At 55.9% G+C, this 18,807-nt stretch overlaps 1 protein-coding gene across 2 annotated transcripts in view; it reads right to left on the bottom strand.

Moving 5' to 3' along the window:
* Positions 1 to 3,412: 3,412 nt before the first annotated feature.
* Positions 3,413 to 18,807, bottom strand: part of LOC144740759 (uncharacterized) — a 41,368-nt gene continuing 25,973 nt past the window's right edge. Inside the window, exons 6-10 of one of the 2 annotated variants that reach the window (XM_078623505.1) lie at positions 13,618 to 13,663; positions 12,442 to 12,608; positions 11,648 to 11,826; positions 9,332 to 9,452; positions 3,413 to 6,987 (exon numbers count right to left, since the gene is read on the bottom strand). In XM_078623505.1, coding sequence (XP_078479631.1) covers positions 6,844 to 6,987; positions 9,332 to 9,452; positions 11,648 to 11,826; positions 12,442 to 12,608; positions 13,618 to 13,663 — 657 coding nt within the window. In that variant the 3' untranslated portion in view covers positions 3,413 to 6,843. Of the gene's footprint in view, positions 6,988 to 9,331; positions 9,453 to 11,647; positions 11,827 to 12,441; positions 12,609 to 12,637; positions 12,976 to 13,617; positions 13,664 to 18,807 lie in introns of those variants that run through there. The other variant, XM_078623506.1, reaches the window with a different exon arrangement.

Genomic DNA, 18,807 nt, shown 5'->3' with positions numbered 1-18,807 from the left:
GACATCCACAGGTGGCGCTTTTACAGAGTGCACCCAATGGACATCCACACGTGGCGCTTTTACAGAGTGCACCCAATGGGTGTTCACACTTTGCGCTTTTACAGAGTGCACCCAATGGGTGTTCACACGGGGCGCTTTTACAGAGTGCACCCAATGGGTGGTCACACGAGGCGCTTTTACAGAGTGCACCCAATGGGTGTACACACGTGGCGCTTTTACAGAGTGCACCCAATGGGTGTTCACACGGTGCGCTTTTACACAGTGCACCCAATGGACATTGTGTGCACTCTGGCGCTGCGGTGGCGAGATGCCAACTACCCTCGCCTGGTCTGCAGGAGGTCGTTGGTCCGTTCTCGACCCTGACGATGCCTCCTTTGGTAATAGGTTTTTACCCTTTCAACTGGTACAAAAACTGACACCTTTATACAAGGCATCATGTTTGCAATAACCACAACACAAGCAGTCAAAATGCAAACAAAAATAAATAACTCTGATGATGATAATGATATGCACTGTCCTTGAAGTTGATTGGTCTACACCCGAGACAGCTTTTCTTAGAGCCTAGTCTCCATTGGTGTTGGACCAGATGACGCCAAAAGGCGTACAACTCAAAGACAGCGCACTATCAGAGTATTGAGTGCATATCATTATCATCATCAGAGTTGTTTATTTTTGTTTGCATTTTGACTGCTTGTGTTGTGGTTATTGCAAACATGATGCCTTGTATAAAGGTGTCAGTTTTTGTACCAGTTGAAAGGGTAAAAACCTATTACTATATTTTGCCACTGGTAAAGGAGGTCTCATAGTGATGCCTCCTATATATTTGGAGTTTGAATATTCGCCCCATGGTCGCGTGGATTTTTCTCCGAACCCTCTGGTTTTTCCCTCCACATTTCAAATCAACACGCGTGTACAGTATTTGGCTGCAGTGCATTGCCACGTGTATGATATTCACCTCGTTGAGCTGTCATTTGTGGCCAGTTCGCTACGTAGCTCAGTGGGCCTTACTTGGTAAAATGAAAAAAAAGTTAAACTCTGAACTAAAACTAAACAATTAGTTTTTATTTGACCAGGTAAGGCCCACTCATCTATATAGCTCTTTTTCAGAAGCGACCTGGCCACAAATGATAGTCCAATAAAGTGCCTTATTATCATCGTGTATGGCAGCCAACTACTCTAAACGATTGATGTTGATTCTAAATGTGGATGGGGAAAATCGTAAGATACAGGAGAAAAATCCACGCGACCACGGAGAGAGAGACACACCGCAAACTCCAAATATACAGCAGCAGGGGTCAGGGTCGGGGTCGAACTCACGACCTCCTGCATACCAGGCGAGGTAGTTAACATCTCGCCGCTGTGATGATGAGAGACACGCAAACTCCAAATATACAGCAGCAGCAGGCATCAGGGTCGGGATCGAACCCACGACCCCCTGTAGACCAGGCGAGGTAGTTAACATCTCGCCGCCGTTCGGATGGCCGGAATTGACGCGTGTAGAGACCGGATGCTGGCATTGGTTTGAAACTTATTGCAATAAACTGTGAAATGTTGATAGACCTCGGCCGACCGAGAAATCTGTCTGGGTTTGGTCACTCACGCGCTCACCAGCTCACTAACCATCTCCACTCACCCACTAACCCGCTCACCCACTAACCCACTAACCCACTCGCTCATTCATTCTCCAAGTCGCCCGGTAAGTCACCCACGAACTCACTCACTTAAATCGCCCACCCGTTTCATCCACCCACTCCTCACTTTCATCATTCACTCGTTCATTTGCTGCGAGCCGCTCAATTACTCACCCACGACGGTGGCCACCTGCCTTGGTGAACCTCGCAGTGCTCCCTGGGAAACACGCCCGGGGCTTGGTCAGTGAGAGGGGTGGGGAGCAGCCCACACCTTGCCCACCACCACCACTACCACCACCACCACTACCACCACCACCACTACCACCACCACCTAACACCTAGTAGGCAGAGGTCGCAAACGGGTTTTGATTCCTTACCCGTACCCGGCCGCACCAGGGTCGCAAACGGGTACCCGTACCCGGCCGGGTACGGGTACCCGTACCCTACCCGAAATGAGTGACAAACGGTGACTCACCGGTGACTCACGGCCTACCCGTACCCGTACCCAGCCGCACCAGGGTCGCAAACGGGTACCCCGTACCCGTACCCGGCTGGGTACGGGTAGCCGGGTATCGGGTAGGGTACGGGTATCAGGTACCCGGTTGCGACCTCTGCTAGTAGGCCTTCGCGACCAATATTATCCATGCTAGAAGGGTTTTTTGGGTTAGATCGCGTAAATATCTAAATGTGTCGTTCAATTCGCCACCACCCGACACAGCCAATTAGTAAGGTTTGTCACGTAAACAGAACGTGGCCAATTCGTGACTCGTACAGCACTAGCCGGTTGTGTGTTGGAGAGAACACCCACAACGTTTACAATTAAAATCTGGCTGTCGCCTGATGAAGCTGGTTGTAATTACTGGTGAAACGTCGTACTCAGATTGTAAATGTTGTGGCTTGGCTCTCCAACACACCGGTTAGTGCTGTACTAGTACACTACACTATACACTACACTATACACTACACTACTATACACTACACTATATACTACACACTAGTGCTGTTCTAGTAACGAATTGGCACGTTCTGTTTACGTGACAAGCCTTGCTAATTGGCTGTGTCGGGTGGTGGCGAGTTGAACGACACATTTAGATATTTACGCGATCTAACCCAAAAACCTCTATTGCGGATACCAAACACAAAGTACCCCCCGTATAGCCTCAACAGACTGTTGGGGCAAGTGCTGTTAGCGAGTAGCACCTACGAAGGCCAGAACGGCACACGAGGGGGTGGGTGGCCAGCACCACGCCCAGCCGCCTTTGTCTCCCCAATGGCGATGACTTTACGCATCGCACCAGGTACTCATTTATGTCTGAGTCGACCTAGGGGAGGCCCAGAACCGGTACAGAGAATCGTCACTGTGGTTGGCCGGGAATCGAACTCGGGTCGCCGGGTTCGTAGCGCAGCCAGCTAACCGCTACTACACTACAGCTCCCCTATTACGGATACCATCACCACCATCGCCACCACCACCATCACCACCATCATCACCACCACCATCATCACCATCACCACCACCATCACCACCATCACCACCATCATCACCACCACCACCATCATCACCACCACCATCATCACCATCACCACCACCACCATCACCACCACCACCACCATCACCACCACCACCATCACCACCACCATCACCACCATCATCATCACCATCACCACCACCACCACCACCATCCCCACCATCACCACCACCACCATCACCACCACCACCATCACCACCACCATCACCACCACCACCACCGTGATACAGCGACAGGGTCCGGGCACGGGAACTGAGTACAAAAGGCGAATCTTTATTTGGTCCGCGCTGGACTCCCGGTCCTGCGGAAACTCGCGGGACTCGACACCGCACAACGAGAACACAACACTCAACGGCGAATCCGGACAAACCCGCCAGAGGTGGGTGGGGGGAGGGGGGCGGTACGGATCGAGTCCTGTGCGAGGCCACTCCGTGGTAAGGAAGACGACGACCCGAGGAGTCATCGCGGGCCAGGGGTGGGATGTTGGTCCTCACCTAGGCTCTGCCACCTGTCCGGAGAGCTGGCGTCTGTGTTTGGGGGGCGGGAGAATTTGGTTGGCACCGCTGGTCTTGGTGTTGAATTCTTACCGCAGGAGACTGCACGGTTACCGATGGTCGACCTCGTGCTGACGGAGAGATCTGTCTGTGGTTCGTTCTGCTGTGGGGAAGCTGGTGGGCCCTCACCCTTGCAATAGGCGAGCGCGCCCCACGAGTATTTCCAGAATGACCCGTGCCCAGATGGGACACCCAGGTGGATGCTCGCCACGTGGATTGTCCCCCAGATGAAAAGTCGAATGCCAATTATCCGGCGAGGCGACTGTACAGATTGAACGCCCTCATCCCAAATGCTCAGATGGACTGGACATCCACGTACCAACCAACCAGATGTCTAACCAGATGGGAGTGGACATCTACAAAGCAACCCATCAGAGAGCTAACTGAATGTGAAAGGAGTTATCAGCTCGTCGGACAGATACCAAGTGCAGTGGAGTTATTCAATTTGGGTACAATGCGTATCGGTCATCGCGCCCCCCCCCCCGCCACCCCGTACTGGCAGCAGACGAATGCCCGCCTCGCAGGGCCGGATGCCGAGGTCGCCGCGTGGCGCACGGAGACAGCTGACACTGGGGGTGCCCTTTCCAAACAACGAAGACGGAGATGACGGAGAGCTACAACGAACGCAAATCGTCGCGACAGGTATCATGATAGAGGTATCCCAGATGGACGACCAGATGTCTGATTTCCAGGAAACCAGATGGACAACCAGATGCATGTGATCCAGATGGACAACCAGATGCAAGTGATCCAGATGGACAACCAGATGTATGTGGTCCAGGAAACCAGATGGACAACCAGATGTGATCCAGGAAACCAGATGGACAACCGGATGAGTGACAACCAGAGGTACCCCAGATGGACAACCAGATGCATGTGATCCAGGAAAATTGATGTACAACCGGATGTGGATGCTAGCCAGAGGTACTCCAGATGGACGACCAGCAGTTATCTGTCTTCGTGGTAACCAGATTGATACCCGGACGCGAGCGCGAGCCACAGGTACCCCGGATTATTTGTTTGTCCAGATATCGCGACAATATCTGGACAAGGCAGTCGGATGGACACAACCAGACAGGCTCCCGCCTCAACATCGTGGGACCCGACGTTGTCCGTCGCCGCCCGCCGCATCGAGCGTCTGCCCTCGCAGGCTCCGCGAGTCCCGGAGAATCGACTCTCAGAACAATATTGTTGGGGGTTTCTTTCTCTCTCGCTTTCTTATACTCGTATAGACACTGGCAGCGTTGGAGCATCGAAGCACGATACAGGGGGTGGGGGACTAGCGCGGTCTCCCACGCGGGCGCAGCAAGCGAGGGAGGGGGGGGGGGCGGTCAAGTAGCTACCGAGTGCGCAGTCGGTGCAATCGCACCGGGGCTCCACGGGGGGAGGTGGTGAGGGGGGTGGGGAGGTGGTGAGGGGGGGGGCGAGGTGCCAGGCTTACGAAGAGGCTTGCGGGGGGGGGGGGGTGTAATATGGGACAGGGATGGGGGGTGGGCGGGGTGGGGTCACCCCCCCCCTCGGATGGGCCCCCATTGGACTCGTTGCAGCCTAAGGGCCCACGCTGAGCTCGCTGCTTGGACCCTGCAGGTTCACGTGGCGCCTGAACGCCCTAAAGGTCCCCTGACCCCTCATTCTACAGACTCTGACCCCTGACCCTACAGACTCTGACCCCTCACTCTACAGACTCTGACCCCTGACCCTACAAACTCTGACCCCTGACCCTAAAGACTCTGACCCCTGACCCTACAGACTCTGACCCCTGACCCTAAAGACTCTGACCCCTCACCCTACAGACTCTGACTCCTGACTCCGACCCCTGACTCTAGGCCGTTGTCCTGACCCTAAGCTAGCCCAGCCCAGCACCTCAAGTGCACAGTCAGGACCCAGACCCCCTGGAGAAAGGGGACCTGCAGAGCCACGATCCAACCTGACCCTCATCCCATCGGAACCCCCGGGGTTAACAAGAGGATGTTAGGCGCTTGCGTGCAGTCTTTGGCATAGTGAGTGGATAGGGGGGAGGGGGATACGAGGGAGACGCGGGGAGACGCGGGGAGACGCAGGGAGACACAAGGAGACAGGGGGGGGCACGGGTGAGACACGGGGATAAATGGGGAGATCCAGGGAGACACGGGAAGACATGCGGGAGATACTGGGAGACACAAGGAGACACGGGAAGACACTGGGAGATAACGGGGAGACACGGGAAGACACTGGGAGATAACGGAGACATGGGGAGATAACGGGGAGACATGGGCAGACACGGGGAGACACCAATCCAGGGACTAATACATTGCATAGGACCACTGCATGTATGTGTACACGTGTTACTGTGCGTGTGTGTGTACAGGTGTTACTGTGTGTGTGTGTACACGTGTTACTGTGCGTGTGTGTACACGTGTGTGTACGTGTATGTAATGTGGGTCCAACAAATTATCCCCCATAGGATCGGCCTGTGTGTGTGTGCATCTCTGTATATCTTGTGTGTGTGTGAGTGTGTGTATGTGAGTGTGTGTATGTGTGTGTATGTGTGTGTATGTATGTGAGTGTGTGTATGTGAGTGTATGTGTGTGTATGTATGTGAGTGTGTGTATGTGAGTGTATGTGTATGTATGTATGTGAGTGTGTGTGTGAGTGTGTATGTGAGTGTGTGTATGTGAGTGTGTGTATGTGAGTGTGTGTGTATGTGAGTGTGTGTATGTGAGTGTGTGTATGTGAGTGAGTGTGTGTATGTGAGTGTGTGTATGTATGTGAGTGTGTGTATGTATGTGAGTGTGTGTATGTGTGTGTATGTGTGTGTATGTATGTGAGTGTGTGTATGTGAGTGTATGTGTGTGTATGTATGTGAGTGTGTGTATGTGAGTGTATGTGTATGTATGTATGTGAGTGTGTGTGAGTGTGTATGTGAGTGTGTGTATGTGAGTGAGTGTATGTGAGTGAGTGTATGTGAGTGAGTGTGTATGTGAGTGTGTGTATGTATGTGAGTGTGTATGTATGTGAGTGTGTGTATGTGTGTGTATGTGTGTGTATGTATGTGAGTGTGTGTATGTGAGTGTATGTGTGTGTATGTATGTGAGTGTGTGTATGTGAGTGTATGTGTATGTATGTATGTAAGTGTGTGTGTGAGTGTGTTTATGATGAGAGAGGCTGTGGGCCAGCCAGACCGGGCCGCGCCTGCAGCCGCGAGTCGCTGCACTGGAAGCAGAGGATGTGGCCGTCCAGCGGGAAGCAGCCCCTCTCCTTGCCCTCCGAGGGGGACAGCACCAGCCCGCAGTCCTGCGTCACGGGGACACGCCGGAGACACACGGGGGACACGCAGAGACACACGGAGACACACACGGGGACACGCACGGGGACACGCGCGGAGACACACGGGGGACACACAGAGACACACGGGGGACACACAGCGACACACAGACACACGGGGACACGCACGGGGACACACACGGGGACACACACGGGGACACACGGGGGACACACAGAGACACACGGAGACACACGGAGACACACGGGGACACGCACGGGGACACACACGGGGACACACGGGGGACACACAGAGACACACACGGGGACACACGGGGACACACGGGGAGACAAACAGCGACACACACGGGGAGACACACGGGGACACACAGAGACACACACGGGGACACACGGGGACACACACGGGGACACACACGGAAATACACGGGGAGACACACAGAGACACACACGGGGACACACGGGGACACACGGGGAGACAAACAGCGACACACACGGGGAGACACACGGGGACACACAGAGACACACACGGGGAGACACACGCCGAGACACACGGGAGACACACAGCGACACACATGGGGACACGCACGGAGACACACAGAGACACACGGGGAGTCAACAAACTGCTGGGGCAAGTGCTGCTAGCGAGTAGCACCTCATGAAGGCCGGCACGGCACACGAGGGGGTGGGTGGCCAGAGGGGTGGTGAGCAGCCCACACCGTGCCCACCACCACCACTACCACCACCACCACCTAACACCTAGTAAGCAGAGGTCGCAAACGGGTTTTTATTCCCGGCCGGGTACGGGTACCCGTTTGCGACCCTGGTGCGGCCGGGTACGGGTACGGGTAGGCCGTGAGTCACTGGTGAGTCACCGTTTGTCACTCATTTCCCAACGTCTTGTCTCTTCTCACAATTCAAGTTCCTAGAATCAACCCACCCGCGCCTGCAACATGGCTTCATCCCAGAGGTCGCAATCAGGTACCCGTACCCGTTTGCGACCCTGGTGCGGCCGGGTACGGGTAAGGAATCAAAACCCGTTTGCGACCTCTGCTGTATGGACGAGGGGGCGGCATCGGCCTCTTGGTGACGTCCCGATGCGATGGGTGACTCCACCAGCGGTGCCTTCGACGAGGAAGAGGAGGAATGTCGTAGCCAGGAGGTGGTGCGATTGATGTTCGGTTCTCGAACGAGGAGGTGTTTATTGTCTTGGACGTCCACGTTGTTCCACTCCGTTCACACAGCAGCAGCAGCAGCAGAAGAGCCATCCCAGGAGGCATCGCGGTGGCTAGGAGATGTTAACTCCCTCGCCTGGTATGCAGGAGGTCGTGGGTTCGATCCCGACCCTGACGCCTGCAGCTTTATATTTTGAGTTTGCGTGTCTCTCTCTTTCATCATCATCACGGTGGCTAGGAGATGTTAACTCCCTCGCCTGGTGTACAGGAGGTCGTGGGTTCGATCCCGACCCTGACGCCTGCAGCTGTATATTTGGAGTTTGTGTGTCTCTCTCTTTCCACGCGTGAATTATTTCTCTGAGCCCTCCGGGTTTTTCCCTCCGACATTTAGAATCGACGTCACGCGCTCAGAGTATTTGGCTGCTGTACATTTCCACGTGATGACGATAACACTGGTCAACACACTTTTCTTGGCATAAGATATTCCAACGGTTTTAAGGTAATGTTGGGGTGCTGATTCCAAATCTGGCATCAGTTTTTGTTAATCACATCAGGTTTTTGAGATATCAAATATTGCATTTTCAATGAAAACTGCAGAAGAAAAGTATTAAATAAATGTGGATATCTACATAAAATGATATTATAAACACACTATCCTAAAAATACAGCACCATATTTTAACACGAAAGCAGTCACTGCCTCGCAACAACTTGCAATCATAAGTGACAGAGTTAATTTCGGGTAAAATCAATGAAAATGGGGTATGCCGATAGCATAAAATGAGATGTGATAGAGCAAATTTGAGATCAGATTTGGAATCAGCACCCTGAAATTAGTCTAGAACAGCTGCAAAAGTCCAGGCCAGAAAAAAATGTTTTTTTTTTTTGACCAGTGTAAGCCACCTCGTGGAGCTATCATCTGTCATGGCCAGGTCACTTCTGAAAAATATCTACAGAGCTCAGCAGGAACTTACCTGGTAAATAAATAAATACAAATCTGGGTGGTGGGGAGCGGTGGCGCAGCGGTTAACGGGCGAACCTGGCGACCCGAGTTCCATTCCCGCTCACGGCAACCACCTCAAAATCTGAACCGGCGGTGGGGAGGGTGGGGGTGAGTGGCGCGCCAACAGCACTTGCCCCGGTGAGGCCGCGCAGGCTACGCGGGGGACCTTCGCCCGCGCTCACCTCGCACTTGTAGCAGGCGACGTGGAAGCTGCGGTCGAGCGCCACGACGCGCAGCGTCTCCTTCTCGCCGGGCGCCGGCACGATGGCCTCGCCGCACACCGAGCAGCGCGGGGCAAACTTCCTGCACACACCACACGCACCGCACGCACCATGAACACCGCACGTACCACACGCACTACACACACACGCACCACACGCACCACACGCACACACCGCACGCACCACACGCACCGCACGCACCGCACACACCGCACGCACCACACACACACGCACACATGCACCACACACACCGTAAACAACGCGCACAATGCCACACGCACCGCGCCTTACACACCACACAGACGCACCACACACAAGCACCGCTCCGTACACACCGCTCCGTACACACCGCACTGCACAAATGCACCGCACCGTACACACCACACACATGCACCGCACCGTACACACCACACCGCACACATGCACCGCATCATACACTCCACACCGCACACATGCACCGCACCGTACACACCACACCGCACCATACACTCCACACCGCACACATGCACCGCACCATACACTCCACACCGCACACATGCACCGCACCATACACTCCACACCGCACACATGCACCGCACCATACACTCCACACCGCACACATGCACCGCACCGTACACACCACACCGCACCATACACTCCACACCGCACCATACACTCCACACCGCACACATGCACCGCACCGTACACACCACACCGCACCATACACTCCACACCGCACACATGCACCGCACCGTACACACCACACCGCACCATACACTCCACACCGCACACATGCACCGCACCATACACACCACACCGCACCATACACTCCACACCGCACACATGCACCGCACCGTACACACCACACCGCACCATACACTCCACACCGCACACATGCACCGCACCGTACACACCACACCGCACCATACACTCCACACCGCACACATGCACCGCACCATACACTCCACACCGCACACATGCACCGCACCGTACACACCACACCGCACACATGCACCGCACCATACACTCCACACCGCACACATGCACCGCACCATACACTCCACACCGCACACATGCACCGCACCATACACTCCACACCGCACCATACACTCCACACCGCACACATGCACCGCACCATACACTCCACACCGCACCATACACTCCACACCGCACACATGCACCGCACCATACACTCCACACCGCACCATACACTCCACACCGCACACATGCACCGCACCATACACTCCACACCGCACCATACACTCCACACCGCACACATGCACCGCACCATACACTCCACACCGCACCATACACTCCACACCGCACACATGCACCGCACCATACACTCCACACCGCACCATACACTCCACACCGCACACATGCACCGCATCGTAAGCGGCCGCTCTCCACTAGGGGTCGCTATCCGCCTGGGCTGGTGCGAGTGAATGGAGCTTGCACGTTCTGCCCCTGTCCCACACGGCGGCTTTCCTCTGGATTCTCAATTCTCTTCCCGTAGCTGATCGCACGTTGTGAACGGCTATCGGCCAAAAAAAAACGTCCCCCAACGCCGAGACATCATCCCCTGCAAAGTAAACTCTAGAGGGTTCACACAGCGGCAGCATCGCCCCCTACCGATACAATCTGGCAGGACCCTCCCGAACCAAGGGGCTCTTGAGACTCGGCAAAGCCTTCCTGGGTGAACACGCGGAGTGATGATGCTGATGATGATGCGAGCGAGGCCTTCCTGCTTCTCGGCTGTGTGATCGTGCGGGGATCGTGGTTGTGTGTGGTTGTGGTGATCTTGGTGGTGGTGGTGGTGGTGATCGTGGTGGTGGTGGTGGTCCCGGTGATCGTGGTTGTGTGTGGTTGTGGTGACTGTGGTGGTCCTGGTGATCGTGGTTGTGTGTGGTTGTGGTGATCTTGGTGGTGGTGGTGATCGTGGTGATCGTGGTCCCGGTGATCGTGGTTGTCCGTGGTTGCGGTGACCGTGGTGGTCCTGGTGATCGTGGTGGTGGTGGTCGTGGACCTGGTGATCGTGGTGGGGGACCTGGTGATCGTGGTAGTGGTGGTGATCGTGGTGGTGGTGGTCCCGGTGATCGTGGTTGTCCGTGGTGGCGGTGACCGTGGTGGTCCCGGTGACCGTGGTTATGTGATTGCAGTGACCGTGGTGGTCCTGGTGATGTTGGTTGTGTGATTGCGGTCATCGTGGTTGCGCGACCACGATCGCGGTGATCGTGGTGATCGTGGTGATCACGGTTGTGCGACGATGGCGGCCGCGGCGGCGGCTGTGCGGTTTGCCTGTGGAAATCCTCGAGGCAGTGCACGCGGTTGGCGGAGCACACGGTGAAGGGAACGCCGTCCAGGCTCGTGCCGCACTCGGAGCACGCGAAGCACGCCGGGTGGAAGGCGCGCCCCGTGGCGTGCAGGATGCGGTTCACGATGGCCTCGCCGCACACGCTGCAGTGCTCCAGCGTCTCCTGTCGCGCGGGGACACGGGGGAGCGCACGGGGACACGCGCAGGGGAAACACGGGGGGGGGGGACATCAGGACAAGCAAGGGGGAGACACACAGCGAGACATGGGGAGACGCACGGGGAGTGCGGTGTGTCAACATCAGCAAGAGGGAGGCAGCATCAGCCCTGATTGTGTGATCCTGGCTCTGACCCCGGCTCTGACCCCGACTGTGACCCCGACTGTAACCCCAACTACGACCCCGACTGTGACCCCGGCTGTGACCACGACTGTGACCCCGGCTGTGACCCTGGCTGTGACCAACTGTGACCCCGACTGCGACCCCAACTGTGACCCCGACCCCGACTGCGACCCCAACTGTGACCCCGACCCCGACTTTGACCCCAGCTGTGACCGACTGTGACCCCAACTGTGACCCCGGCTGTGACCCAGCTGTGACCCCGACTGTGACCCCGACTGTGACCCCGACTGCGACCCCGACTGCGACCCCAACTGTGACCCCGGCTGTGACCCGGCTGTGACCCCGACTGTGACCCCGACTGTAACCCCGGCTGTGACCCGGCTGTGACCCAGTGACCCCGGCTGTGACCCTGCGGGTGACCCCGGCCGCCGGGGGCTGACCAGGTAGCAGGCCTCGCACAGGTGTCCCACGCCGGGCGTGCTGTAGAAGGGCAGCCCCTGCAGGCGCCGGGCGCAGGTGGCGCACGTGAAGCAGTGGACGTGGTGCAGCCGCTGCTCCGCCACGCAGCCCTCGCCACTCACGGGCAGCCCGCACGACACGCACACCCCTAGACGCACCAGCGCACAGGTCAATACCACACCCATACACGCACCGCACAGGTCAATACCACATGCACGCCACGCACACCCATACACGCACCACACAGCGCACCAGCGCACAGATCAATACAACACCCCTACACGCACACACCCAACACGCACCGCACCAGCGCACAGATCAATACCACACCCCTACACGCACACACCCAACACGCACCGCACCAGCGCACAGATCAATACCACACCCCTACACGCACACACCCAACACGCACCGCACCAGCGGACAGATCAATACCACACCCCTACACGCACACACCCCTACACGCACCAGCGCACCAGCGCACAGATCAATACCACACGCCGACACGCACACCCCTACACGCACCACACCAGCGTGTGTCACCACACCACTCCCACCGCACCACAAGCCTTACTGCGCCACCAGTGCCACCACAGAGATTGATACCGTACTCGCACTGCATACGGGCCTGCACACCGCACCACACCACCACACACCACCACACACAACCACACCGCACCACACCACCACACTGTCACACACAACCACACCACCACACATAGCCCACCATCACACATGACCACACACCACTACGCACTACACACAGTGCACAACCGCACGCTACACGCAGCACACTACACACAGCGCACACCGCACACAGCACCACACCACCACCACACACCACCACACACAACCACATACCATCACACACCACACACCGCCACACAACCACACACAGCACACACAGCGCCCACAGCACACAGAGCACACCACACAGCACACATCACCACACCACCACGCACACCGCACACACCACCACACCACCACCACACCACCATACACAACCACATACCATCACACACTACACACAGCACACCACCACGCACAGCGCACACAACACACACCACCACCCCACCGCACACCGCACACACCGCATACACCACCACGCACCCCGCACAGAGCGCACACCGCTCACCGCCCCCACCGCCCGCACTCACCCAGGGGTTCGTCCACGGCGGCAGCCTCACCCTCACCCTCACGCGCCTGGGGGGGGGGGTGTGAGAGGGGGGTGAGGGGGGGGGGTGAGAGGAGGATGTCAATGGAGATGTTCTCCTTTCCCGATCCACTGCTGGATGAACGCCTCCCCCCCACCCCTGGGGGGGTGGGGGGGGGGTTGTTTGACCGTACTTCACCGCTCCGGTCCGTGCGGGGTTGGCGAGGGGGAGCACAACCCGGGGGGGGGGGGGGGGTTGGTGGTGACGTAGCGCCACGGTGGCTAGGAGATGTTAACGACCTCGCCTGGTGTACAGGAGGTAGTGGGTTCGATCCCGACCCTGACGCCTGCTGCTGCTGTATATTTGGAGTCTGCGTCTCTCTCTCCCTGTGGTCGCGTGGATTTGTCTCCGGGTATTCCGGTTTATCCATCCACATTTACAATCAACGTCACGCGTTTAGAGTCTTTAGCTGCCAGACATTTCCACGCGATGATGAGCCCACTTCGTTGAGCTATCATTTGTGGCCAGGTCGCTTCTGAAGAAGAGCTCAGTGGGCCTCACCTGGTAGAGTAATTACAGGCACTTTAGTTTAGTAGTTGATAAGACGTTGGATGTGGCCGGGAATCGAACTCAGGTTGGCGTAGCGCAATGCGCTAATCGCTGCGCCACCACTCCGCCGTGGATATGTTACGTTCGGAGCTAAGGTGACGCCGAGGCTGAGACAGCCCGGGTTTCAATCTGGGTTTTAGCTCCAAACACAGTGAGCAGTCATCTAGGGTTCTCATAGACATACACACAGACTCATAGACTCACACAGAGACCCATAGACTCACACAGAGACCTATAGACTCACACAGAGACCCATAGACTCACACAAAGACCCATAGACTCACATAGAGTCCCATAGACTCACACAGAGACCCATATACTCACACAGAGACCCACAGACTCGCACAGAGACCCATAGACTCGCACAAACTCATAGACTCACACAGAGACCCATAGACTCACACACAGACTCATAGACTCACACAGAGACTCATAGACTCACACAGAGACCCATAGACTCACACACAGACTGATAGACTCACACAGAGATCCATAGACTCGCACAGACTCATAGACTCACACAGAGACCCATAGACTCACACACAGACCCATAGACTCACACACAGACTCATAGACTCACACACAGACTCATAGACTCGCACAGACTCATCGACTCACACACAGATCCATAGACTCACACAGAGACCCATAGACTCGCACAGACCCATAGACTCACACACAGATCCATAGACTCACACAGAGACCCATAGACTCACACAGACCCATAGACTCACACAGAGATCCATAGACTCACACAGAGACCCATAGACTCACACAGACCCATAGACTCACACAGAGACCCATAGACTTGCACAGACCCATAGACTCACACAGAGACCATAAACCTACACACAGAGCCATATACTCAAACAGAGACCCACAAACTCACACACAGACCCATAGACTCATACAGACACCCACAAACTCACACAGAAACCCACAGAATCACACAGAGACTCACACAGAGACTTACACAGAGACTTACACAGAGTCCCATAGACTCACACAGAGATCCACAGACTCACACAGAGACCCACAGACTCATACCGAGACCCACAAACTCACCCAGATCAATAGACTCATAGAGACCCACAGACTCACACATAGACTCACAGACTAATACAGAGACTCACACAGCGACTCACACAGAGACCCACAGACTCACACAGAGACCCATAGACTCACACCGAGACCCACAAATTCACACACATCAATATAATCACAGAGATCCACAGACTCTCATAGAGACCCACATACTCATTTGGCGACGCTATTAACATGGCCCATTGCAGCTGCGAGCAATACTTGTGCTGGCTTGATAGACATATCCGAACATGCTCTGCACTTATCTAACAACGGCGGTGTCACGGAGTTTATCCAGAGAACGCGACACGAGTCGCAATGACTCTTGTTCAGCCAGGGAGCTGCTCCAACTGCTCCAGCTGCTGCTGCTGCTGCCACACTGTGCGTTTATTGACTTAAAGATGTTTACAGCCGATGAATGACGAGTCGTCGTGTTTATTATGCACGTGGGGGGAGGGGGGGGGGAGACCGGAGCACCCGGAGACAACCCACGCCTCGCGCGAGGGGGCAACGCTCTATCCCCACCCCCCTGTAGAGATGGAATGAACAGGTGGCGATGATCCCACTTGCTGCACTGCCTCCTCCTAGCGAGCCGCGGGAAGGGAGTTCCACATCATCCGTGTGTGAGCCACCAACCCCACCTCCCCCCCCCCCTGCTGCTGCCTCCACAGGGCGCTGGGTGACTACGATGGGCAGTCACGTGCAGAGCATGGGCACCACCACCACAACCACCACCACTACCACAAGCACCACCACAATCACCACCAGCACCACCACCATCACAACCACCGCCACCAAAGACTAAGATCCCCCGAATAGTCTTAACAGACTGTTGGGGCAAGTGCTGTTAGCGAGCACCTATTAAAGCTGGCACGGCACGCGAGCGGGTGGGTGGCCAGCACCACGCCCGACCGCCTTTGTCTCCCTCGTGGCGATGTTTATTACACACCGCACCAGGTACTCATTTGAGACTGAGCCGACCTAGGGGAGGCCCAGGGACCGGTTCAGACAATTGTCACCGGCGTCAATGGCCATGAGCGGTCACGTGGGTTCGTGACTTTAGCGCAGCGCTGTCAGCGGCCTCTCCCGCGCGCGGCAACCCGCACTGACCAGCGCGGGGAAGTATGGTCAAGATGACCCCCACGGCGTGAGGGACGGGGGGCATCCATCCAGCAGTGGATCTACCACGAGGCTGCGTGCGTGCGCAGGAGAAGTGCGTGGATGGGTGGCGTCTCGCCACCCCACCCCGCCCCTTGCCGACCTCCCCTCCCCATCATCCCCTCCCCGTGGTCCCTGGTAACAATGGAGCGTCGCCATGGCAACGCACGCGTCAGGGCGTCACGGAGACGGCGGCGGCGGCGTCGCTGCGGCCCCGGGGCGACTGAACCCGGTGGCCCCCGGAGACCACGCGAGACAAAGGCGCCCCGTGTAGCCTCAACGGACTGTTGGGGCAAGTGCTGTTAGCGAGTTGCAGCACCTGTGAAGGCCTGCACGGCACACGTGGGGGTGGGTGGCCAGGCACCGCACGCCCGTCCGCCTTTGTCTCCCCAGTGGCGATGTTTACACAGATGCACCGGGTACTCATTTGAGGCCGAGTCGACCTAGGGGAGGCCCGAGACTGGCTCAGATAGCCAACTGAACTCGGGTTGCCGGGTTCATAGCGCGGGGTGCCAAGCGCTCCGCCGCCGCTCCCCGCGGTGCGTGTGTGTGTGCACGCACACCAACAACACCAACAACAACACCAACAACAACACCAACAACAACACCAACAACAACAACAACAGCACCAACAACACCACCAACAACAACAACAACACCAACAACACCAACAACACCAACAACAACACCAACAACACCAACAACAACACCAACAACACCAACAACAACAACACCAACAACACCAACACCAACAACACCAACAACAACACCAACAACAACAACACCAACAACACCACCAACAACACCAACAACACCAACAACACCAACAACAACACCAACAACAACACCAACAACACCAACAACAACACCAACAACACCAACAACACCAACAACAACACCAACAACACCAACACCAACAACAACACCAACAACAACACCAACAACAACACCAACAACACCAACAACACCAACAACAACAACAACAACACCAACAACACCAACAACAACACCAACAACACCAACAACAACACCAACAACAACACCAACAACAACAACACCAACAACAACACCAACAACAACACCAACAACAACAACACCAACACCAACAACACCAACAACACCAACAACAACACCAACAACAACACCAACAACACCAACAACAACACCAACAACAACACCAACAACAACACCAACAACAACAACAAAAGCAGCTGCCGTTCGCCACTAACTGGCGGTGACGCCACTACGGCGCTTTGTGCCAGGCTAGGTGCACGTTGAGGCCATGTGGAGTGTGAAAGGCTCGCTGGCAGGAGGTCACAGGACAGCCCCAGGTGCCACGGGCTGATCGACTGAGATGGCTGGAAGATACACAAGCTGTGGCCCCTATTGTCCCCGTTTGCTGTATTTTATCAGCCCGGCGCTCCGCTCGTTGTTGTGAGCGTCACTCCTCCGCCCTCTGCTCTTGTTGGAGGGCGACTGCCTCCAACTGACCAGCAGCGTCCTTCACGAGCCTCCTCCACAGAGGCCGATCTTGACACCGATGGAACCAGTCATCGGCAAGTCCACTCAGCTCCACATCCTCTTGTACCACATCACTCCATCTCTTTTCCAGCCCGTTCCACGCCCGTTTAGCCCCCTCTATCCGGCCAAACAGAAGCTGCTTGGGCATGCGGTGGCTGTGCATGCGGGCTACATGACCCAGCCAATGTAGCCTCGCCTACCGGAGGAGCTCACTGATGGGAACGTGTCCAGATCTTTCAAGGTCCTCACACAATCCAACCTGCTTAAACCCAGGATGGATCGTAGGCAGGCAAGCCTGAAGGTTTTAAACCGGCAAAGATGTTCTTCCAGAGGGGTCCATGTTTCGGGAGCACAGAGAAGGGATGGCATTACTGTGGCCGAGAAGACCCGAAGCTTCGTGTTGAGCGACAGTCGAGGTAGCTTCCACAAAGAGTTACGCGGCAGATGAAAATATAATGCTGCTGGTGGGGAGTTGAGGGAGTGGAGTCTTTGATGGCGCAAAATACCAACGCAGGTGCTTAGTTTTGTGGTGGGATTTGATGGTAAGGCCCCACCTCTTAGTGGCACACTCCAGGTTCAGAAGCAGAACCTACACCTTGTTCTCAGAGTGAGAAGCAATTACTGAACCATCAGCGTACACAACATGCTTGACCAATAGGGAGCCATCCCTTGCATGCACCTGGGCATCGATCAGCTTCCCATTGTACCAGCTAGTAATGTCATGAAACTACCCAAACTACGTGGTCAAAATGTGTTTAATATTGTAGGAGTCAGAGGACATCGCTGTTGGGCTCCAAGGTGAACAGGGAATGGCTCTGACCC

This window comes from Lampetra planeri, unplaced genomic scaffold, assembly GCF_965212315.1.
Source record: "Lampetra planeri unplaced genomic scaffold, kcLamPlan1.2.h2 scaffold_287, whole genome shotgun sequence".
Taxonomy (NCBI): Eukaryota; Metazoa; Chordata; class Hyperoartia; order Petromyzontiformes; family Petromyzontidae; genus Lampetra; species Lampetra planeri.
The sequence above is the reverse complement of the archived record's forward strand: the minus strand, read 5'-3'. Positions and strand labels throughout refer to the sequence as shown.